Source organism: Aegilops tauschii, chromosome 3 (assembly GCF_002575655.3).
Source record: "Aegilops tauschii subsp. strangulata cultivar AL8/78 chromosome 3, Aet v6.0, whole genome shotgun sequence".
Classification (NCBI taxonomy): domain Eukaryota; kingdom Viridiplantae; phylum Streptophyta; class Magnoliopsida; order Poales; family Poaceae; genus Aegilops; species Aegilops tauschii.
Genome location: NC_053037.3, coordinates 470,089,502 through 470,114,722, shown reverse-complemented (window position 1 = coordinate 470,114,722; position 25,221 = coordinate 470,089,502). Strand labels below are relative to the sequence as shown.

Genomic DNA, 25,221 nt, shown 5'->3' with positions numbered 1-25,221 from the left:
GGGGGATTGGCTCTATCGCATAGACGTCCCTGAGCGCGCGTTTGCGCTCCCTCTTGGGGATATGGGTAACGTATATCATGCTCACCGTTTTAACTTGGGGGGGAAACTTCTTCTGTCCCCCTGTGTTCGGCGGACGGGGCTCCTCGTCGTCGTCCTCACTTTGCGACCCCTTCTCCTTGTTCTCGGTATTTAACTTGCCGGCTTGTTTAAAGACCCAACAGCTTCTGTGGGTATGATTGGCTGATTTATCGGGGGTGCCGTGAATCTGACATGGACGATCAAGTATGCGGTCCAAGCTGGATGAGCCCGGATTGTTTCTTATAAATGGCTTCTTTCGCTGGCCGGACTTTGAGCCACTGAATCCGGCGTTGACCGCCGTATCATCGGTATTGTCACCGTTGCTTCGACGCTTGTGCATGTTGCGTCTAGGCTTGCCGTTGCTATTTCTGGCTTCAGAGGTGCCAGGTTCGCTTGCATTATTATTGCTACGGGCTAGCCAGCTATCTTCGCCCGCGCAAAAGCGGGTCATAAGTGCCGTGAGGGCTGCCATGGACTTCGGCTTTTCTTGGCCGAGGTGTCGGGCGAGCCATTCGTCGCGGATGCTATGCTTAAAGGCCGCTAGGGCTTCGGCATCCGGACAGTCGACAATCTGGTTCTTTTTAGTTAGGAACCTAGTCTAGAATTTCCTGGCTGACTCTCCGGGCTGTTGAACTATGTGACTAAGTCGTCGGCATCCGGAGGTCGGACGTATGTACCTTGGAAGTTGTTGCGGAAGGCGTCTTCCAAGTCCTCCCAGCTGCCAATGGAGTTTTCTGGCAGGCTGTTTAACTAGTGCCGAGCTGGTCCCTTGAGTTTTAGCGGGAGGTATTTGATGGAATGAAGATCATCGCCGCGGGCCATATGAATATGGAGAAGAAAGTCCTCAATCCATACCGTCGGATCTGTTGTTCCATCATATGAATCGACATTCACGGGTTTAAACCCTTCTGGGAATTCGTGCTCCATTACTTCATCAGTGAAGCAGAGGGGGTGTGCGGCGCCTCTATATCGGGCCAGGTCACGACGTAGCTCAGATGGAGTTCGTCTGCAGTTTTCGGCCCGGACGTGGTTATGCTTGTCACGTCTGGCCAGATAGCCGTCGTCGCGCGTCGGGGCACGCCCCCGCGATCCGTAGATCGATCTGGTCTGACCTGCTCTATTTTCCAGGTCCTGCCGCAGGTCATATGTATATCCCCAAGCTGCTGTGTCTCTACCTTTATGGCGGGGTGGTATGGGCTGGTGTTCGGCTTGAGTTGCCGCTTTGTCTCGGCCACGTGGTGGTCGGTCAGCCGCGTTACGCACTGATGGTACGGGCTCAAGTGCCTCATCATCGAATTGAGGTAGCAGTTTACACTTCGGGTAACTTTTGGTTGGGTGCTCGAGGCCGTATTCCTCGGCTGCCAGGACATTAGTCCACCTGTCGTTGAGTAGGTCTTGGTCAGCTTGAAGCTGCTGCTGCTTCTTTTTCAGGCTCCTTGCAGTGGCTAATAGCCGGCGCTTAAAGCGCTCCTGCTCGAGAGGTTCCTCAGGCATGATAAAGTCTTCGTCGCCGAGGCTCACCTCGTCCTCGGAGAGTGGAAGATAATTACTGTCCTCCGAGTCTTTGTTTACGGCCTGTTCATCAGGGCTAACTTGCCCATCTTCCCGATCGTCCTGCTCGGAGGTTGGCTTGATGGGGTTTTCTTGGTCTTCGGCGTCGTCCAGAGTATTGTTATCTCTCGTGCCGGTATTGCTGTCTTTTCCACGGTGTGATTTAGAGCGGCGCCACTGATGTCGGCGCTTTGGTTGTATCTTAGGAAGTTTATCCTCGACTGGATTCTTCTCGTTATCGCCGTTACCCTCTTTGGGTGTATCCACCATGTACACGTCATATGAAGAGGTGGCCGTCCAGCGTCTGGTAAACGGCGGGCTTTGGGCCTGCTCCTCTCCGGCATCGTCGTCCATACCGTTGATGTCTTCGGAGCCGTAATCGAGCATGTCAGTTAAGTCCTCAACAGTGGCTATGAAGTGGGTGGTGGGTGGGACGTAAAATTCCCCTCTCTCAGCCCCTAGTCCGGGCTTGGCATAATTCGGACGTTGCTCCTCTGTAATAACGAGGGATCGCATCAAGTCCAGAGCCTCGCTTAAAGGCGAGGTTTTGCCAGGGAGAAAAGAGTCCGTGGAGTACGGCGGGAAGGAGACTTCTTGGCCGAGCTCACATGATGCTGACTTTGAGGGTTCGGAGCCAGTGTCCGGAGAAGAGTCCGGCTTCCTGATGGTCGCCAGCGACATTGCCTCCTCCGGTTCTCCCGGACTGGGCTTAGTGGCCGCAGATAGTCCGGCGGGCTCAGGAATCCGGACTTCGGACCTGGTAATGTGCTCCGGATCTAAGGCCAGAGCGGAGGTTGGGGTCGTGAACCCTTGGAAGATCAAGTCTCCTCGGATATCAGCGACATAGTCCAGATTTCCAAAACGAATCTGGTGACCTGGGGCGTAGCTGTCGATCTGCTCTAGATGGCCAAGCGAGTTGGCCCGCAGTGCGAAGCCGCCGAACACAAAGATCTGGCCGGGGAGAAAGACCTCCTCAGGGCAGTATTGTTGTAGATGATGGATGGAGCCATCGAACCTTCCGACGACGACACAACGAAACTCTCAATGAAAGCACCAATATCGGTGTCAAAACCGGTGGATCTTGGGTAGGGGGTCCCGAACTGTGTGTCTAAGGTCGATGGTAACAGGAGACGGGGGACACAATGTTTACCCAGGTTCGGGCCCTCTCGATGGAGGTAATACCCTACTTCCTGCTTGATTGATCTTGATGAATATGAGGATTACAAGAGTTGATCTACCACGAGATCGTAATGGCTGAACCCTAGATGCCTAGCATGTATGATTGAGATTCTGCCCTACGGACTAAACCCTCCGGTTTATATAGACATCGGAGGGGCCTAGGGTTGTATAGAGTCGGTTTACATAGGAAGGAATCTTCATATCCGAACACCAAGCTTGCCTTCTACGCAAAGGAGAGTCCCATCCGAACACGGGAGGAAGTCTTCTGTCTTGTATCTTCATGGCCCATCAGTCCGGCCCACCTCATATAGCCCGGACGCCCGAGGACCCCTTAATCCAGGACTCCCTCAACATCGGCATGAGGTTGAAGAAGGGGACCGGGGCTAGCGGCGGCACCGGCAGGCGGGGAGGGTGAGTGACGGGAGGGGAGGAGCCAGGGGATGGCGGCGTGAGGAAGAAAGAGGAAGAGTCGGGTCTGGGGGGGAGAGGCGCGAGCTAGGCTTCTACAATGGGGCAGCTGCCCTTTATATTATGTCTTGTAAATGACGGTTTTGCCCTCGATCAAACCACCGAATTGCCCACCTCTGCCATCTGTAAAAATATCCGACGGTTGGGGTTGACCCATGAAATATCCGACGGCTTGTGTCGCTCGTGATCGAGATCGAACGGGCAGCAGCGCTTGGTAAAACTGATCGGACGGCCCATATGCTCCGGTGATTGTGAGAGCTCGGTTTTACATAGGTATCCAACTGTGGGATTGTTCGCAGACGATAGTCTGATTTTTTTCGGTGCTTAGCTGCACAGTGCCAACAGATTAAATGAATCTTGAGGATATATGTTGAATGTTCTGGGCAAGCAGTAAACAAGGAGAAGAGTTCTATATATTTTAGTCCTAATGCTACTCCTCCTGTTCGTGAAGCTATGAAGCACGCACTTGATATTTTCGTGGAAGCTTTCACTGAACGATATTTGGGCCTACCAAGAGTGGTGGGGCGTATAACAAGTGGCTCCTTTGAACATATTGGTGAGAGGAGTCGAGGTAATATGCAAGGATGGGCGGAACGCCTTTTGGCATGTGCAGGGAGGGAGGTGGTACTCAAATCAGTAATTCAAGCAATTCCTACCTTTAGCATGAGTTGTTTTCTACTTACTAAAAAAGTTTGCAAACAGCTCACGTCCTCCATGGCAAGATACTGGTGGAGCAGTTCCATTGACAGGAGATCTATGCATTGGATATCATGGGATAAACTGGCAACACCAAAGGTTCAGGGTGGTATGGGATTTAGGGAGTTTCAGAAGTTCAATCTCGCACTACTTGGCAAGCATGGCTGGCGACTCCTAACTGACCCAAACTCACTGTGTGTGCGCGTCTTGAAGGGGAAGTACTTCCCAGATTTAGATTTTATGCAAGCCCATGCACCGTGTCGGCCACTTGGAAGGCTATCATGGCGGGACGATCGGCGCTTGAACTTGGTCTCATTAATCGCATTGGCAATGACGAATCAATTTCTATTTGGAATGATAGATGGATACCATCTACTCCCACCCTCAAACCTGTGGGCCGACAAGGGAATGATCCCCTAGATCGTGTTTCAGAATTGTTTGATACTGCACAGACACTTGGGATGTGGAGTTAGTTAAAAGAAACTTCTTGGCTCCAGACGTTGAAGCAATTTTGAATATCCCAATTCGAGCAAGAGGTGGCCAAGATGTTTTGGCTTGGGCCTTTGAGAAATCAGGTGAATACACTGTAAAAACGGCTTATCGTGCTCTGGTGACTCGTGACGAGCGGCGTGCTCTAGAGGAAGGGACGGTAGCGGAGATTTCATCGTCAGAAAAACAGTTGTGGACAGCCCTATGGAAGCTCAAAGTAATCCCAAAAGTACGTGTATTCTGGTGGAGAGTTCTTCGTGCTATTCTCCCTGACTATGACACCATGAAATGCCGGCACATAAGAACTACTTCAGTATGTGATCTTTGTAAAGCTATGGATGAAGATCTAATGCATGCCCTAGTGCATTGCTCTCATGCTAAGAGTTTTTGGGCAGCAGCAAGGGAGGTCTTGGACCTGAAGCTGCCGTCATTGCATCCAACCACATGGTCCCGAGGCTTAGTGGTGGATACAAGGTTTTCCACGACGGAACGATGTCAGATCATCACGATCATGCATGCAATATGGTCATCGAGGAATCGTTGGACCCATGATGAGGACGGATATAACCCAATTCAGGCAGTCAAGAGGGTGAGGGAGGATCTGGCTCTCTTGGACCTTCCGAGAGATAGATATAGCATTCATGAAGGTCATGCTTGGCGACCACCGGAACCTGGCTGGGTTAAAATTAACACCGATGGATCGGTGGATGCTTTGATGCAGGTAGGAGGAGGAGGCGGGGTAGCACGGTCTCACCTCTCCGTTTTGGGCGTATGGAGCAAACCTCTACCTGGTATCACTGACCCTTTCATTGCCGAAGTGCTTGCGCTACACGAGGGAGTTATATTTGCCCAATTGAGGGGCTTCTCGCATGTGGTGATGGAGGTCGACTGTTTAGAGGTGGTTAACCTCTGGCTTTCGCGTCATAATACAAGATCTATTGTGACGCCTATCTTCGAGGAAATCAGGAAGAGAGCTGCAAATTTTGCTTCTTTTTTGGTGCAACATGTTAGTAGGGATGTCAATGGCACGGCTGACCTTTGTGCCAAACATGCTACTTCCTTAGCGGTATCCGAGTGTTGGATGGATAATTGTCCATCCTTCATTGTAAGCAGCCTTAGGGCTGAGTGTAACCGAATTTCTTTCGTGCAATAAAACTCCCATGTTTCACGTCAAAAAAAAAGTGCCAAGTCCTCCAAGAAACGTTTTTAAATTCGTCTTCTCCCGTGCGTGCACAACTGAGATGATGACTCAACAGTCCGACGCTGCGGTCACCTCTCCTCCCCAGCAGGTATGATATGTTTCTGACAACGACGTGCCATATCGACGACGCGTCACACGATTCCCTGGGATGACGACGCACCTCAGGCACAGCGATCAGTTTGGTTGTGCAGGAGAGTTCACTGTTCACCTCTAGATCGAGAACGTGCACACGCATCCGGCGCATCTCGAACAACTTCACCGTCATGAACAGCCGAGCGTAGAATGTACTCCCTCCGTTCCTAAATACTTGTCTTTCTAGGCATTTCAACAAGTGACTACATACGGAGCAAACTGAGTGAATCTACACTCTAAAATATGTCTACATACATCTGTATGTGGTAGTCATTTGAAATGTCTAGAAAGACAAATATTTAGGAACGGAGGGAGTAGGAGAAGTGTTCTGAAGAAAAACTACTCGTCTTGTGTCTGAAGCTCCCGTCTCGGCGGGAAAAGAAAGAGCTGATTACGTGTGCATGGCCGGATGGCCTACGTATACGTCTCCTTTCATCGGCCGACGGCATCCTCTTTCTGCGGTTCTCGTTGAACACGCAGGCAGTTCGTTTTCTTTTTTGAGATGCGTAGGCAGTTCGTTGGGCCAGAGCTCATATATAATTCTCAGGTGAAGAAGCACGGTTTTCTACCGATGCATACGCAACACTGATCCGAACTTTGACTCCACCAACCCGATCATCTTCCGTGTCAACAACCAAAGATACTCTGTGTTTCTAGTACCTTGTACGTACAACAAAGCTTCTTTGATTTTTCTCTCGCTGGTTTCCAGGCTTGGGCTGTGTATGTGTCCTCACTTCAACGACCCCATCCACCCGTGGAATATCCTCGATTACTCGTGATCCACGTTGTTTCGCATCGTCGTCGAGTGGTCCGGCACAGCCACCTTCCATCACCGATCCATCCATCCATCACTCCGGGACGCAGCGGTCACTGCCCTGTCCCCGTAGCGACGGAAACAAAGCGGGACCGTTCCCGTCGGCAACGTAGTACGCCAGCCACAGTTATCCGCCGTCGCTGCTGCGTCTTTCCCGTCAAGATAAGAGCGGCCGTCGCGCTTGCTTGCGTCCGGGTCAGTGGCGCTCGTTCGACGGGAAAGATCGCCGCCAGTCCGGCGTGGAAATGCGTGACTCCCCGGCGCTCTCCGGCCACTTGTTCCAATCAGAACCAGTGGCGTCGGCGAAGCACGCCGCCCTGTGGTCGAGACTCGAGAGAAACGGATGTGGAAAAATGCGAGACGGTGGCGGTCCACTCGCTCGGCCCGTCGAAAGCAACGGCGGCGACCAGGACGCACGCCGGAGGGGGAGGGGAGGTGATTCCAACCACACCGCACGTTTTCCGTCAGCGAGTTTGCTTGCCAGCCCCAACTAATTGCACCCGCCCTCGTGCTATCAGATGCTCTCCTGCTTGACTCCGCCACTCAAATATTTGACCACTTTTTGATATGTTAGTCCCAGTTTGATATACAATGATTCCCGGAGGCACGCTTAGGGCATCGTTGCAAGATAGTTGTTGATAGACTTTGTCACATAAGATTTTTGATGATGTGTCATACAATAAATGAGAAAAGAGAGGAAGATTGTATGTACATGAACCAACACCCCTTGCACAAGCTCCAATGTAGAATGAGAGAGGACCTTATTTATTATCTGAGATCCTATTAAGCAAACTAGACACAACCTATTGGAGTTGTTGTATGTTAAGGTGTTGATTGATGACATGGCATATTTTACCAACAAGATAACATACAAACTATTGGAGATGCCCTTAGACTACCCACAGTGAAAGTAATATAGATGATAACATCATATTTATCTAAGCAAAATAGATGACGTGACATGTAATTAATGAAGAAAGAGAGGATGTGATAACATAGCTAGTTACTGTAACATCACATATTAAGAAAAGATGAGTTTACAACCTAATAAATGAAGTGATGCATGACACAACACATATGTTACTACCCACTATAGAGGTATAGAGGTAGTACCATCACACATATGTCACGCGGACTAGTCTTACGGATATTCAGTTTGTTTGTTTCCTCCCTGCCCTTCTTGACTTCCTGCTACAAAATTCCATGCTGCGGACGAATCGAGACAAGAGCCTCGTGGCCAGGATATGTCATGCGCTCACTTGTGTTGTTTCCTCTGCCTCCCAGGGGAGAAGCACGCGGCTCAACACATGGACCATTTTGTGTACTGCTGGGCTGCTGGCAGATACTACTACTCCTAGCAGATTATCACATTAAACTGTCCCCGTATCCTACATGTCGCACGCGGAACCATCAGATTCGTATCCTCTCAAATCAATGCACCTCCCTGCCACGGTGCCACCTTTCCCCGGATAGTCGGCCCGCAGGAAGCACTTCGTACACCAACCAGACGCACTAGACCCATGAACCACCGATTTCCACCGGGCCCACCAGCCAGGCCTCTCCCGGTGCATGGACTCAGTGCACCCAGAAGGCACGAAGCCTCCCGCAGCCCCGCTCCTCGCGCCTTTAATCGCATCGAGACGCGCCACTACTGCATTAGTGGCCGCTTAATTGGTTTGCTCGACGACGCCTTTGCCTCGCAACTCCCAACCTCCCCCCGCGTCCGCTCCCCTGCTCCCTCGTGTGGCGCCGCGCAGGAAGCAACCCGGCGGCGGCTAGGGTTCGGAAATGGCGGCCGGTGGAGCCAGCGGGGAGGGCGAGGAGCTGCGGCTGCTCGCCGCCGCCGAGGCCGGCGACGGCGGCGCGCCCGCGGGGGAGAAGTCGTGGCGCCTCAACTTCGACGGCCTCCGCCCGCCGGAGGCGCGCCAGGAGAGGCCCGCCCGAGGGCTCCACCACCACTGCCTCGGCGTCATAGGTACTGCCTCTTTCCCTGACACTGGTGCTGGCGTGCTACTTCTTTATCCGACGATGCGTGCCCATGGTGCTTGGTCGATGGTGCCTCGTGATTTGGCAGCTTGGTTTTTGCGATGGGGCGGCCGCTTTATGCAGCTCGTGATGATTATAAAACTTTACCATTTTTTTTGTTTTGTTTTGGTTCCTACTTCCTAGTAAGAGGAGATAAGTAGTCCATTTCGGATATGGAGATTGGGTTCTGGATACTGACGGTGGTGCTTCGCTAGATTCGACTTCCTATCCCAACTTAGCAGAAATGTGTAGATTTCCGTTGATGTTTTTCGTCCGTCTTGAGCTTCTCGTATTGCGTATGGCCCATATGGGGAAGGGCCATCTCTGCTTTTTCGGTTCAGTTCTTTCAGTCTTGCACTGCTCATGCATATCTCCTAAAAAAGGTGCTGTGTGAGGTCAGCAGAGTTATCGTAGTGGGGGATTGGATGACAAGGATAAAAGGACTGTGGGATCTATCTAGGATAGCACGTGAACTCTTTGAAACTTTCCTCTTTTTAACACACATGAGGGCCCTTTTCGAAAGAAAAAAAACACACAAGGGCATCTGGTCGGTGTCACCAAAACGGCCGTAAATGTCTGGACTGGGCCATCAGACATATTTAGGCCTCGAAACGCGGGTCACCAAATTGTCCGTGTAAGACTTAGGGTTTTGGGAAACTGCACGACACCCGTAAAGGGTGTGGCTATCTCATATATATAAGGGGTACACCAAGGTGTACGATACAATATACAAGGCATATACAGAAGCTATATGTAAATACAGTCTAACACCCTCCCTCAATCTTAACTATGCCCTGAAGTACAAAGTATGTTAAGATTGCGCCTGCAGCCTACAAACTGAGGTTGTGGAAGAGGCTTCGTGAAGATGTCAGCAAGTTGATCTTTGGAGGAGATGAACTTGATGTGGAGTAGCTTCTGTGCAACACGTTCCCGTACAAAGTGATAGTCAACTTCAATGTGTTTTGTCCGAGCATGAAACACTGGATTAGATGAGAGATATGTAGCTCCAATGTTGTCACACCAAAGAACAGGCGGCTGAGTTTGAGAAACTCCCAACTCTCTCAATAAGGACTGTACCCATATGATCTCAGCTGTAGCATTTGCAACTGCTTTGTATTCAGCTTCAGTGCTACTCCTGGACACTGTAGTTTGTTTGCGAGCAGCCCAGGCGATCAAGTTAGGACCAAAGAAGACAGCATGTCCCCCTGTGGATCGCCTGTCATCTGGATTACCAGCCCAGTCTGCATCTGAAAAAGCAGAGAGCGTAGGAGACGGTGCTGGCTGAAGGAGTAAACCATATGAGGTAGTAAAGCAAACATAGCGAAGAATGCGCTTCACCGCTGTCCAATGAGAAGTCCGAGGAGCATGAAGAAATTGGCAGACACGATTGACTGCATATGAGATATCTGGCCGAGTGATAGTTAAGTACTGCAGGCCACCAACAATGCTACGATACTCAGTGGCGTCATCAGAGGTGAGAGGATCTCCATCAAAGGCAGACAGACGGTCAGTAGCAGACATAGGAGTCATGGCATGTTTGCAGTTCAGCATACCTGCCCGTCGCAACAGGTCCAGCGAATACTTATGCTGCGCGAGTGTCAAGCCATCAGAAGAACGTGAAACTTCCAGGCCAAGGAAGTAATGCAACGTTCCTAAATCCTTCACCACAAAATCACCACTCAAGGAAGATATCAGACGATCAGCAGCAGCATCCGAGGAGCTAATGAGGATAATGTCATCAACATATACCAGAAGATACATCGTCACCTGAGGCCGATGCAGAAGGAAGAGCGAGGTGTCAGCAGTAGAGGGAACAAAACCAAGTGACCGAAGAACAGAGCCCAATCTGGCATGCCAAGCACGAGGAGCCTGCTTCAGCCCATAGAGCGCCTTGACCAGGCGACACAGGTGATGAGGGCGAGCAGGATCAACGAACCCCGGGGGCTGACGCATGTAAACCTCCTCATCCAAAACACCATGAAGAAAAGCATTCTGAACATCCAGCTGACGAACAAACCAGCCCCGAGTAACAGCCAAGGACAACAGAAGCCGTATAGTCGTTGGTTTGATCACCGGACTGAACGTATCCTCGTAGTCAAGACCATACCTTTGCTTGAACCCTTTCGCCACTAACCGTGCCTTATAGCGTTCAATAGAACCATCGGCATGCTTCTTAACTTTGAAGACCCACTTGGAATCAATAATATTGACACCAGAGACCGGGGGAACAAGCTGCCAAGTACCATTTGTCAACAATGCCTGATACTCTTGCTCCATAGCTTGGCGCCAATGAGGAATCCCGAGAGCAACCTGAAAGTGACGCGGTTCAGCCAAAGGATCTTCCTTGACATGAGCAACACATGCCGCAAGCCAGGCCACCGTCCCATCTGTGCGTTGCTTGGGACACACAATACCGGATCGACTGCGAGTATGTGGTCGAAGAGGAACAACCGCAAGTGGTGCAGCAAGTGGCGACGGCACCGGCGATGAAGAAGTATCCGGCGAAGCAGCCGGTGACGATGCAGTGGTGACAGGCGAGGACGAGGCCGACCCAGGCGAGGCAGCCCCGGGCGAGACAATCGACTGGGTGGGCGAATCAGTCGTCTCGAGGCCAACCAAGGCGCGGCAGCCCGGCCCAGGCGAGATCGCCGGCTCGGGAGAAGCAGGCCCAGGTGAGATCACCGGCTCGGGGGAGGCCGGCGCAGGGGAGACCAGCCCAGGCGAGACCGGCCCAGCCTCAGAAGAGGCCGGCACGGGTAGAGCCCGCGCTGAAGAGCCCGGTCCAGGCGCTGAAGAGCCCGGTCCAGGCGTGCATGGCGCATGCACGAGGCCACTCCCCACGTCAGGTGCAGTTGATGGCTCCGGCTCCTCCAGCAACTCAAGGCGAGCTCCACGACCCGTTCCTGCAGCATGATTAGGCAACAACGCAGGAGAATATGCAATATCAACAAATTGAGCAGGCAGTGGAGGGGTGGATTGCGAGGAGGAGACTGGAGGTGTGAGAGTGGTGGACAAAGACGAGAACGGGAATACACTCTCGTCAAACACAACATCACGCGAGATGTAGACACGGTTGGATGGAATATGAAGACACTTGTACCCTTTGTGAAGAGAGCTATACCCAAGAAAAACACAAAGTTTTGACCGAAACTCGAGCTTACGCTTATTATAAGGACGAAGATGAGGCCAGCATGCACAACCAAAAACTTTGAGAAAAGTATAATCTGGAACTTCATTAAGCAACAGTTCAAGTGGTGTTTTCATCCCAAGGAGTCGTGTAGGAAGCCTATTTATGAGAAAACAGGCAGTGGAAAATGCATCACTCCAAAACCGAAAAGGTGCCGATGCATGAGCAAGTAAAGTGAGACCAGTTTCGACAATGTGACGATGCTTACGTTCAGCCGTGCCATTCTGCTGATGTGTATGAGGACAAGACACGCGATGTGAAATCCCAAGCTTATTAAAAAAGGAATTGAGGTTGTGATATTCACCCCCCCAATCTGACTGAACATGAATGATCTTATGCTTAAGAAGACGCTCAACGTGAGCTTGAAATTGTAGGAACACATCAAACACATCAGATTTACGCTTGATAAGATAAAGCCAAGTAAACCGACTATAAGCATCAATAAAACTGACATAATAATTATGACCGCTCACAGAAGTTTGGGCATGCCCCCATACATCAGAATAAATAAGCTCAAGTGGAGTTTTGACGACACGACTCGAATCGGAAAACGAAAGCTGATGACTCTTGCCTTGCTGACAGGCATCACAGACTGTGGCAACATCTTTATTGGGCACAACGGGAAGACTATGACGATGAAGAACACTATGAACTATGGGAGTGGCAGGATGGCTGAGCCGTGCATGCCAATGAGTAGGCGACACACGGACACCAGTGAGTGCTTGAGGGGCAGAAGGCAGATCAAGTGCATATAATCCATCGCGCAGGCGACCTCTAAGCAGAACGTCCCTCGTGGCCCGATCCTTGATAAAAAAATAAAAAGGATGAAACTCAGTGAAAACATTGTTATCACGAGTAAGCTGAGGAACAGACAATAGGCTACGAGTAGCAGAAGGAACTCTAAGGATATTACGAAGATGGAGAGATTTTTGTTTATGAGTTAAAAGAGAGGCCTGACCAACATGTGATATGTGCATACCTGCTCCACTGGTGGTGTGAACCTGATCATGACCACGGTATGGCTCCTAAACCGAGAGTTTGCCCATCTCGCCCGTCAGATGATTCGTAGCGCCCGTGTCCATATACCAAGTCGGATCAATGGGATATGATGGTGTGTGGCCTGCTTGACGAGCAGGCTCGTGAGTGGCCAAGGCAGCTTGTTTCTCATTGCCTTTGCCATTGTTGCCGACGCCAAGGAAGTCCTGCTTGAAGCGGCGATGACAACGGGAAGCAACGTGACCTGGAATGTTGCACAGTTGGCAGGGGAGCTGAACGCCACATGAAGGGCAGCAAGCACACGAACGGCCACCCCCGGTCGGGGGGGAGGGGGCAGCGGCAGGCGACCGTGGAGCCTGTGAAGTCAGTGGTACTGATTTGCCCGCTACAGATGACTTGAAGGGCTTCCCTTTTCCACGAGTGGCAGCGTTCGCAGCAATGAAACTCGGGTTGGTACGGCGGGACTTGACGCGCTGTTCCGTGGCAAGGAGGTGGGCGTAGAGCTCACGGGGTTCAAGTGGAGTATCACGACCATTGATGTTCTCAGCAAGGTTATCATAGTCGTCGTCCAGGCCGTTCATGACGAAGGTGGTGAAATCCTCTTTGCGAAGCGGTTGACCAATGGAGGCCAATGTGTCTGCGAGACGCGTCATCTTGCCGAAGTAGTCGGTAATGCTGAGGTCAAGAAGCTTGGTCTCCCCCAGCTCCGTACGAAGAGTGTGAGCACGGGCCTGTTGCTGAGATGCGAAGCTGGTGTGAAGGGCAGACCACGCCTCCTGGGACGTGGCAGTGAAGAGGACCAAGGAGGACACCGCCTCGGTGAGCGACGACTGGATCGCCGAAAGGATAGCCTGATCCTGAGCCACCCACGCATGGTATGCCGGGTGATGTGGTGGAGGACACGGCAAGGAACCGTCGACGTAACCCTCCAGGTAGCGACTGCGGAGAAGTGGCAGCACCTGTGCACGCCACGACAAATAATTGTCCGTCGTCAACTTCACTGGGATTAGATGCGCGAAGTAGAACGGCGCACTGGCCACGGCATGATCAGCAGGAGGAGGCGACGTGTGGTAGCTCATGTGGGATGAACCACCAGGTGTAGCCATGGCCGGAGGGTAGTAGCCGCCGTTGGGCAATGGCGGTGGCGGGGCCCTGTCCGACCCGGCGTTCGCGGCGCCAGGTGCAGCCGCAAAGGGTTGCGGGTTTGAAGACGCGTAGGGCGCCGCTGTGACGGCGGCAGGAGGTGCAGCCGCAGCGGCCGCGTAGGGCGAGGCGCCATACGCCGCGTTATACGCGGCACCAGGTGCAGGCGGCGCCCCGTAGTGGCCCATCGACGGAGGAGCCGCCCCGTAGGGGCCGTAGGGCAGCGATCCGGCAGGGACATGCGCCGCCTCGTAGGGGCCTGCTGGCGGCGGGGGAGCGGCCCCGTAGGGCCCGTAGGTCGCCGATCCCATCCAGGGACCAGCGTACGAAGGATCTCCCGGGACCAGCGGAGGCGCTACCGGTGACGGCGGCGGTGGCTGATCCGAGGAGGCGCCCACCATCGAGGACTGGCCGGTGTAGACCGAGACCAGGGAGCGCGAGGAGAGGAACGGCGATGCAGGCGCCGTGACAAGGGCCGGCGCGACGGCGGCGACGGAGTTCGGTGCGATCGCGGCGGTGGCAGCAGCGGAAGACATAGGACCGGTTAGGGTTGATACCATGTAAGACTTAGGGTTTTGGGAAACTGCACGACACCCGTAAAGGGTGTGGCTATCTCATATATATAAGGGGTACACCAAGGTGTACGATACAATATACAAGGCATATACAGAAGCTATATGTAAATACAGTCTAACAGTCCGAACTGGTTCGAATGTCCAAAATCCCACAAGCTGCCCTCAAATCAGCGTAGCACGGGAGTCCGGATGTCTGCCACGTCAGACTCCGAAAGCCTGGACCCACCCAAAACCCTATCCGAAACGGCTGACTGGCCTGCCGCCTACCCGCATTCATGGCGGCTCGGGGACCGAGAAGCCTACTCTGGCTTTAGCTGACCGGCCTCCTCAGTGCAAACCCTATCTGCACACTACTCCTGTCCCACACCTCCACCGGTCGCCGCACACCACCATACCTTTGGCCGCCGCTATGGGCAAGAAGATGGACGCCGAGAAGACCCAGGCGTGGTGGTTGCTCAGCCGCTATCGCTCCGAGCAGCCGCCGTCACGCTAGGACATCGGATCTGGGGGAGCTTCGGGTCCAGTTTGCGTCACCGCCCACGGTCGCCAAGCCCGTTGTCGTCCATGTATCCATCCACCGTGAACGTGAAGCCGATCTTCTCCTACGACGAGAAGCAAAAGCCGCACTTACTCGCCACGCTGGCGTTGACGGACGACGAGTTCGCCCGCAAATGGAGGAGGCGTTGTGCTGGTCGTTGATCGGCCGGGGTTCGACGCCGGTGTCCTCTCCGTTCAACCACAACATCCAGATCGGACGCCGCATGAAGGAACAGCCGCTGTCTCTGCCGTATCGCTAGCTAGACAACCAGTGGCGCCCAGTTCTCCCCACCGTCAAGAAGGAGCCGTCATCCAAGCCACCCCCATGCCTAAATGGGCCGGTCCTAACGTGCCTGGCCCGACACGTTTATAATCGGGCCGTGCCGGAATGAGGCGGGCTGATGGGCTAAACGTGTCGGTGGGCTGACCCGTTTTCTTGCTGTGCCGTGCCTGGGCCAGGGAGCGTGGCACGAGTGCCGGCCCGACACGGCCCGTTTATTAGGCGTGCCTGGGTGGGCCGTGTCGTTTAGGTCAGGTCAGGCCGTGCCGGGTCATCTGGCCAAGTTTGGACGCAACACGCAACACAATGCGGTGTTCACCTAGACCAAGGTTGCGCCAACGTGGGTGCTTGCGGACCCGTGCTTTGGGGGGCTTGGGCGCTCGACCATTCCAAGATGACCGTTGAGTCGGCCGCCCGCCTCCGGTGCCAACTCAACACCCATCTCGTCCAAGTGGGGCTGTCGGAGTTTGAGTGTGCCCTCTTCCTCCAAGCCGCTGCGGACAAGCGGTGCAAGGCGGTGGAGGATGCGGCTGAGCGTATGCGCCGTGAGCACGTCGCATCGGCCGGGTAGGGATGCCATGACGCTTGGCAGGTCTTTCGTCGATGAAGGCTCGGGCGGCAAAGACCAGAGCGGCACGGGCAGCGTCGACGACGACGGAGGTGACTGTCTGCTACTATGCATAACTTAGTTTAGGTTTGGTTCAAACTTGTTAAATTTCCTCCGGTTTGCAGGCAATATATTGAACTTGCTAAATTTTGTGCGGACATTTGGTGATCACGTTAGGATGGCCTCCGCCCGGCCGGATGTCTGCAGTCGCGTCCGGATGTGTTCGGGAATATTTGCGGGGTGAAATTTGGTGATCCACGTTGGAGATGACCTGTGCTTCCAAATAAGATCTTTAATTCTATTTGCAGGCCAAGCTCCTGAGGATGTTGTCGCTGAATACTACCAACAGCAAGTGGAAATGCTAGAGGGTTTCAATGAAATGGATGCGTTGACAGATCGTGGTTTTCTTCCTGGAATGTCCAAGGTCCGTTCTATAAAATAAGCTTCAGGCTGTGACATCAGGGAAGACTGCTAACTTAAAAGCTAAACGAAACTTATCTACCTGCAGGAAGAGCGTGAACAGGTTGCTAGGAGTGAAACATTAGCCATCAGGCTGTCAAACATTGCAAACATGGTTCTTTTTGCTGCAAAAGTGTATGCTTCAGTACGGAGTGGCTCGCTTGCTATTATAGCTTCCACTTTGGATTCTCTTCTTGACTTGTTATCAGGGTTCATCTTATGGTTTACTGCCTTTTCTATGCAAACACCAAATCCCTACAGATACCCAATTGGTAAAAAGCGCATGCAGCCGCTGGTGAGTTTTGTTTCAACATGTACTTTTTATAGTTCCTTTTCTAGGGAACTGTTTTATAATCCATTCGACCAGTCTCATTGGTGTGTATTAATTAGTTCTAATTCAGTATAAGTGCTGCATACTTCAGTTACTAGTTTTACTCTCCATAGTGCTTTTGTATAGCACTAAGAAAAGGAAGGCAAACGGATATTGGATCAGGAAAATAAATAAATTAATGTAAAATCTTGAATGAAGTGGTGAAATTAGAACATATGATTAAGCTTTGTGATTTAAGAAGAAGACTTAATATTATGCTCTAACTTCTAAGGCACCCTGGGTGTTCCAGTGTTACTCTGTATTTTTATTTATTTTTGCTTTTGTTAGCTGCCACTTAGGCGTGGTCTACGAAATTGTAAGCCTAAAAACTATAGAGTATGCTTTCTTTCGACGCTTCCGGTTTAGTTTTGCAACTGTTCAGGCACGTCTTGTACTATTAAGCAATACCTTTTTGCTTACTTTTCAGTATGTTCACAGCTTCATTATAACCTTTCTCCAGGGAATACTTGTCTTTGCCTCAGTCATGGCAACGCTTGGCCTTCAGATCATCTTAGAATCAACTCGATCACTGTTGTCTGATGTAAGTCCATTGATTTTTGTTGGCTTCAAAATACCTTTTTTTAATCTCCACTGTCCTTCTGAGCAGAAATTTCTCCAAGGGCATTTCTTTTCCTTTTCTAAAATCATGAGTTGCACTAACATCCCCCTACTACTCACTGTTGCACTTCTGAACTTTCCTGTACTGTTTTTCAACATTAGCTGTGTGGGAGACTCGGATCTTTGAGTATCACTAACACATAGTCCCTGCAGTTCACTAAAAGCTGTCATTTTGGACATTGAGTAATCAAACTTTTGAAATTTGACTACTTATACATATGTTCAAAAGTTTTTAGAGACGCCTAAAAGTGGTGTAGATGAATTTATCTCAAAAAGTACTTTCATTGTTTCGTAGTATCTTATTACTTTTGTTGGATTTTATAAACATATTTAAATATAAATCAGTGGACCAAGTTGTGTTTTTTAGATCATGTCAAATGTTGGTCGTTTTGGTTTATTGACATAATAAAATCTGCCCACTGTACTATTGTTCAGTACTTTCGATACTTTGATACATGTCATATCTTGCCACTTTAGGTTCGTTATATCACTTCCACGACAACGTGTGTGTTGACTAAATAATTGCTGAAGTACCCCTCACCACTCCCATATGTAGGCTTGTTAGGTTTTGTTAAGACAAGGTTTGCCCAGGAATTACTTTATTAATACGTGCATTTTATGACATGAAATTGGTATCACTAGATTTGTTTTCGACAGTACTTCCAGCTAATCGTGGTTCTGTATTAATAGAATTCTTGGTCAAAGTCTTGATCTGTATCCTTTATTGTGAACCAGAAGCCTCGTGAGTTGCCATGACCAGTGTGCTTTTGCGGTTTTGCCTACTCTGCTCCTTCAAAGAAAATAAAGATTTTGCTCTAAGCACTATACTTTTCTTACTGAACCTTTTCTTGTTACATTGTACTCGGACTTATCACATTCTCACAAAAAAAAGTTCTGTCTGGGAAATGATTAGCTAAATGGAGGCCATGGCAGCTGGAATGAGAGCTTCCTGAAGTACTCCCTCTGTTCACAAATATAAGATGTTATAACTTTTTTGTGAATTCGATGTATATAGACACGTTTTAGTGTGTTTGTTCACTCATTTCAGTCAATATGTGGTCCATATTGAAATATTCGAAACATCTTGTAGCGAACGGAGGGAGTAATTTTTTTCATCAATAGTCTGCAACCTTTGTTGCTGTGCAGTTCCCTTTCGAAGCACATCTATGTATCCCTTACTCTGGAACTAAGACTCTTAGATACAAACTTTAATTCTTCCATTAATTTTTGTTTGCTCATATTGAAGCCATCATTTTTTAGGGAGGTGAATTCAGCTTGACGAAGGAGCAGGAAAAGTGGGTTGTGGACATCATGTTCTCAGTGACGCTGGTGAAACTTGCCCTGGCTTTATATTGCCGCACGTTCACCAACGAAATCGTCAAGGCTTATGCACAGGATCACATTTTCGATGTTATCACTAATATAATTGGTCTTGTGGCTGCACTACTCGCAAATTATTTCGAAGGATGGATCGACCCTGTTGGTGCAATTATTGTAAGTGGTTCCCCTTCCCTCTCTTCTTTTTCTTCTTTTACATAACAACCAAATAACATGAATGATAAAGCAGACAGTATCTACACCATCATGAGTTGAACATTTGAAATTGACAGTTGATTTTCAGAGAAAAATAATAATCATGATTTGGTTCCTCATTTGCAGCTAGCAATCTACACCATCAGGACATGGTCGATGACGGTGCTAGAAAACGTCCACTCACTCGTGGGGCAATCGGCTTCGCCAGAATACCTTCAGAAGCTGACCTACCTTTGCTGGAACCACCACAAGGCCGTGAGGCACATTGACACGGTGCGCGCCTACACGTTCGGCTCGCACTACTTCGTGGAGGTGGACATCGTGCTGCCGGCGGGCATGCCGCTGCAGGAGGCGCACGACATCGGCGAGGCCCTGCAGGAGAAGCTGGAGCGCCTGCCTGAGATCGAGCGCGCCTTTGTCCACCTCGACTACGAGTTCACCCATCGGCCCGAGCACGCTCTGTCGCATGAGAAGTAGCTTCAGGATCAGCCGGTGGATGCAGCTCTGTACAGATTAATGGCAATAGTTTTGGAAATCCGGTGTTCGTCAAGGCGTCGCAGAAAAACCTGCGGGTGCGGCACGCAATTGAAATGTGCATACTGGAGTGCCGGATCTGGCGATGTCGACGTAGATTGTGTCTTTTGTAAGTTGCTGTGCTACGTACGTAGCATATATATTTAAATGTCCTCTATACCCTGATCATGGCCTCATTTTTATTGCTGGTTCACACATGACTATGAACAAAGCTTGCAAAAGGTTACTAAGCAGCAGAGGACATCAATGTAGATGCAGCAACAGGAAAGAAGAGGATGGGGACGTATGCAGCATATTACTCGCCACATATAAGTTCTGTAATATGGGTGCTGATGATCTATCTCCTCGAGATTGCCAGATCACTTGGTGGCGCTCGGAAAAGGGGCGAATTTGGTATCCACCGTGGCATAGGTTGGGCCTTCGAAACGGAACCAAATGTTGCAATTCGCAAGTTCGGATCTGATTAGATCGGGACCTTTTGGCTCAACTTTGTCCTAGTTTTGCCGAAGGAGCAACCCCTTTTTTTCACTTTAAATTGGTCAAAACATGCAGAATTTTTGACTTCTCGTGGACTAAATCAGTAACCGTTGGTCTATGGCTGACCGATATTGTGCACACCAACTTTGTTCAATGCTACTCTATCCCATAACGTAAGATTTTTTTTACACTAGTGTAATGTCAAAAAAGTCTTATATTGTGTGATGAAGCAGTGGCGAAGCTTGAGCTAAAAATATTGGGGAGGCCATGGGCTTGAGAGGGCGTAAAAATATTGGGGACGCCATGGGCTTGAGGGGGGGGGGGGGGGGGGGGGGGGAATAATTGTTTTCAGCTGATTTTCAGTGAAAAATAGGTCTAATATAAAGAGATATAGGCTTGTTTTCTTATGAGCTGGGGGCCTTGGCCCAGGTTGGGCCCCAAGAAGCTCAACCACTGGGACGAAGGGAGTAGTACCTAACCCATGAATAAGGGCTCCACTAGCTACCGTGTTTAAAGAAGTTTACAAGCTCTTTTTTTTCGCGATTCCTCAAAGACGAGATTGACCTTGTGCCTAGCTTTTTTTTGGGGGGTGGGGGGGGGGGGGGGAGGGAGGGGGTTTCTAATGACGAGGTAGTTCCCTATCATGTAGGCCCACGATGACAAAAGACCCATGAACGCTAAGGACCTGTCAAGATCAGCAACAAGGGGCAAGGCATTAGGGCGACTGCTATGAATCACCCGACTGATGCCAGGAAATCTTAAGCTGCGTCCGTGACCATTTGATCAGCCTGGCCGAACCGCCCGATCCCTTCCTCTCAGCTCGTGAAATGGTCAACGTACGCACGTCCTCCTCCTCCCCCCCCCCCCCCCCGCCTCACATCGCAGAACCAGCCTCCAACCCCCCCTCTCTGCTTCGATGTCACAGCACCGAGGGCCGCCGTGAGCGTTGCGATGTAGCTCCTCGAGCCGCTGACGAGTGCTGCATCGGAGCACAAGTAGCTGTCGACGAGTGCTGCATCGGAGCACGGGTATCGGCCGGCGAGTGCTGCATGGAAGCAAGGGAGTTGCTTCATCGCAGCACCGGTGGTCCGCTGGGCTCCATCGAAGCAAGGGAGTTGATTCATCACAGCACAGTGGTCCGGTGATGCTCCATGACTTCCCCGCATAGTGCTTCGTGACGGAGCACAACCGTGCTTCCCCGCATAGTGTACTTGTGCTTCCTGCGTAGTGCACATGTGCTTCTCCGCTTGGCACGTATGTGCTTCATGGCGAAGCACAAATATACTTCCGTATCACTGCATGCCTATATTGTACGCTCCAATTGCATACTATGAAAAACACAAATTGAAATAATCATGAAAATGAAGGAAGAAAAACAAAAAAACGAAAAAAAAGAGTTCATGTGCGTGGCGCCAAAGTTTGGCTGGTGGCATTGGAGCGCTCCTTCGTTCCTCCGCGGATGCCTTTTGAGCACAGTTACCTCCTATTTAGTGACCTGAGCGGGGGAGAGTGCACAAACGCGCACCCCTCCCTCCTCCCGTGTAGGAATTGGGCCGGCCCATGTGCAGGCGCGTTGCGTCCCTGTTTTTTTTCTTTCATTTTTTCCTTTTATTGCTTGCAAATATTTCAAAATTTCAAACAAAAATTCTCATTTCAGAAAATATTTAAGAATTTGAAAAATACTCTTGAAAAAACCGAAAGAAAAACAAAGAAAAAAAATGAAAAAACCTTCCCAAAACCGGTGGGGGGGGGGGGGGGGGGGAACCTGGAATGTGTCAGCCCATATAGAGGACCAGACACGCGAGGGGTATGCAATTGACCGCTATTTCCCGACTTATGCGGGGAAAGGATTTGCCCAGTTTACCAGTCACGATGGTGGGATGGGGGTATTCACAGAGTGTGCGGATATTGCTCAATAGGGAAGGTCACTTTTAAACATTGTTTCCATTCAGCTAATAAAGTGGCACATGTGCTAGCTAATTATTATTATTGTAACAAAGGTTAGTTTAGTTGGACTTATGATCCACCTGACTATCTCGTTAGCAAGCTCGTGGACAATGTACTTTTGATTTGTGATCAATATTAAGCTAGCCACGATGGCCTTTCTTAAACAAAGGATCTATCCAGTTTTTTTTAATTAATCTGCTCAGTTTATGCTCGAACTTTTAATCTGTCGAACACACGTGGGCTTATTTAAGGGACGTGCTACGCGTCAGTCAGCGGATCTACCGAGTTGCGAGCCTTCAGATCCGGCGTAATCTCGTGGCTGAGCGTTATCCTCTCTTTTGCAACATAGGTCATGTTGCAAGTTCCCTTTTGCAACACAAGTCTTGTTGCAAAAACATTTGTAACAAAGGCTGTGTTGTAATTTTTTTTTTTTTGCAATAGAGGTCTTGTTACATACTTTTTTTTGCAACAGAGGTTGCGTTACAGAATTATTATTTTTTGCGTCTTCACTTTTTTGCAACATGGGTATTATTCTGGAAGGAGCTTTTGCAACACAGATGATGTTGCAGAAAAAATTACAACAAATATGTAGTTGCAAAAGTTCCTTCCGCCTTTCCCCTTGTTTTAAGTTTTTTTTAGACAATTCCCTTTTTCTAAATGGACCGGACCTGGCTCACAGTGTCGTCTTTGCTCTCGTAGTGGGCTAGTAGGCAGGCCTCAGTTCAATTAGGCCGGCCTGTTAGTTACGCGGTCTCGGCCGAAGGTCTGCAAGTCTGCATCAATTCAGTGCTACTCGTACAGTGAACCAGTCTAGTGTAGTACCATGTCCTTTTTTTAAGGTCGAAATAGTACCATGTCCTCTGCTGCCTGCAGCATGCGGATCCAACACCAACAATTTGCGAACGCGAACGGATAAGGTGAATCAACCACACACACTTGGCTAGCTAAGCCACCGGCTAGCTCAGCGCCTCAGCCTTGTCATCCGTCGACCGATATCGTTGCTTCCAACAATCTGGCTTCCGCCTCCTATCGTCCTACAGCAAGTAGCACGTGAAGCACTACGAACACGGGACGAACAGCGGCCACAGCCCCGGTATGTAGTACGTGGCGAGCGGCTGCCCACGATACGAGCACGCAACGCAGAGCTCGATCCTCTGCCGCCTCGCTCGTCCTGCCTCCACGCAGCACGTACGAGAGCTCGATCACCACGCGTACGCCTACGTGTCCGCGGCTCCGTGTACGTAAAATATCCATCGTACTCTACTACTACTACGTGCCGCCGTTCCTGTCCGAGCCGAGTCGTAGGGACTGCGACCTGAAAGCCGAGTATAGTACAAGCCATGGCTACGTTTCGGGCGCGTAGCAACTAGAGCTCTAGCTCTACAAGTGCATGCATCGGGCACGACACCCGTCGCCTTCGCAGGGACGAAATAATCCTGCCCGAGTAGGCAAGTAGCTCACCAGCTCGTACGTACGCACCTACGTACGCGCAAGTCGCGGCCTGATCGAACGGGCGGGCGACGGTTCCACGAAGCTCGGCGCGGGCGCCGGAGCGCCGCAGACGTCCAACTCTGCCGGGCCGACGGATGGGAATTTGAGGACGCTCGCTCTCGCGTGTTTCGTTCGATTTGATCGCCGACAGACAGCTCGGGCGCGCGCAGCCCAGCCCGTGTGGAGAGACTGAGTATACGTAGAAAAAGCCAACGCAAAGATCGGAATCGGAACAAGACAGGACCGGCTTTCCTCTGACAGCAACAAGCTAGTCGCCGCTCACATGTAAGGAGTATGTACAGATGGGTACAAATTACAGACCGCAACGCCCGCGTACGTCCGTCGTCTCCTCCGGACGTCCACATTCTCCTCCTCCACGTGTACAACATGGCTTACTAGTATGCATACAAGATTCCAGAGGCTCCGGTGGACTGGTGATTCTGAATCTTTTCAATTTCGGACCAACCAACTGAAGGAGTGTCTGCTCGGTGGATCATCCAGCTAGAGCTGAGCCAGGGGTACGTGCGTGGCGTGGCGTGGCTAGCTGCGATTTATTTACACACACACACACCCTCGTATATTTTAGTTTTGTGTAGTGCCATGCATATATGCATGGATCCGGCCGGCCCCTAGTCGTCGTTGTCGTCTGAGCTCCTTGAGGTCGACGCCTGGTCTGAAGGACTGCCCTTCTGCGACGGCGACTCACCGCCTCGGTCCTTCTTGTACGTCTCGAAGAACTCCCTGTTCTCCTTCTCCAGCTCCTTCCACACTGCCCAAGTGTACCGAAAATCATTAATTAAGAACATCTGAATCCATAAGTATCTTCCTGGCTAAACAGATTGACATGCTGATGGATGAAAGCTAGCTAGCCAGTATCTGAAGACCATCTAGAAGAGAACGGTAGAAGAACATCTCCCTTCCTCTGCATGCATGCAGATATGCAATGCAAGAAAGACAGTGGAGCGATCGATGACAAACTCGAAGCTACCGATCAAAGCAATGTGAGAGTGGACGGAGCTGTTACCAGTGGATGTGACGGCGGGCAGGATGTTGGCGTGCTTCTCCAGCGCCTGCACGCATTCCTCCTTGTTCATGTCGTAGCAGATGCACTTCTCGATCAGATGCTGCACCTGCATGCAACACATGGCTGAATTAGCATACGGAAATGGCGCATGCTGCTAGCTTCTCAACCAGATCATTATCCTGCTGCGCGGACGTACCAGTCGGATGTAAGACGCCGGGGACGATGAGTCGTCGGCCATGGCGATCGACGAGCACACCAAGCCACGTAATTAACTTGTTCGCGCGCACAGATCGACGGAAGAGCAACGGTATAGCTTCCGCGGGTGAGAGAAGACGAAGCCTGCTGAGACCTGTGGTGCTTGTTGCTAATGGCGTCCGGGATCGCGGGGAGTGAACTGAGGAGAGCGTGACAGGTAACACCGGCGGGGAGGTAGAAATAGGCGAGGGGGAGGAGAGGGACATGTCAGCGTGTGGGGGCTGCGCGGTCACGTGGGCGCGGCATCCCCATTCGTCCAGAGGTGATGGCGGGGATTTTTTCGGGCCCACCGCGTTACCCTCCTGTCTCTCCGGCTCTCGTGCGGTTCGGTCGATGTGGATCGATCGTTCCTCGTGGAACGAACCTTTGCGACCGTCCGATGTGCGTTCCTTCGAAATAAACGGCAAAGAAAGGACGGCGTTGTCTTACCGTCTTTCACCAATTCTTAGTCGAGCAATGCTACATTTATGAAAGGTTATCTTTTTTCACAAACAAATTGGTGTGACGATTATGATTGGTAATAGAGAAATGAAGGGGGCCAATTATAGTTTAAAA

The 25,221-nt window shown here is 50.8% G+C and overlaps 2 protein-coding genes across 2 annotated transcripts; one reads left to right on the top strand and one right to left on the bottom strand.

The window, feature by feature from the left end:
- Positions 1-7,832: 7,832 nt before the first annotated feature.
- Positions 7,833-19,637, top strand: LOC109748816 (metal tolerance protein 5). Its single transcript, XM_020307832.4, has 6 exons — positions 7,833-8,583; positions 16,267-16,382; positions 16,467-16,712; positions 17,248-17,328; positions 18,666-18,899; positions 19,065-19,637. Exons 1-6 carry the CDS (start codon positions 8,397-8,399, stop codon positions 19,413-19,415), a joined length of 1,215 nt encoding a protein of 404 aa, XP_020163421.1. The 5' UTR covers positions 7,833-8,396; the 3' UTR covers positions 19,416-19,637.
- Positions 19,638-23,611: 3,974 nt separating this feature from the next.
- LOC109748815 (uncharacterized) lies at positions 23,612-24,819 on the bottom strand. Its single transcript, XM_020307831.4, has 3 exons — positions 24,608-24,819; positions 24,412-24,517; positions 23,612-24,156 (listed from the first exon to the last, which is right to left on the bottom strand). The coding sequence occupies exons 1-3, from the start codon at positions 24,647-24,649 to the stop codon at positions 24,017-24,019; spliced, it is 288 nt and encodes a 95-aa protein (XP_020163420.1). The 5' UTR covers positions 24,650-24,819; the 3' UTR covers positions 23,612-24,016.
- Between the last annotated feature and the right edge of the window lie 402 nt (positions 24,820-25,221).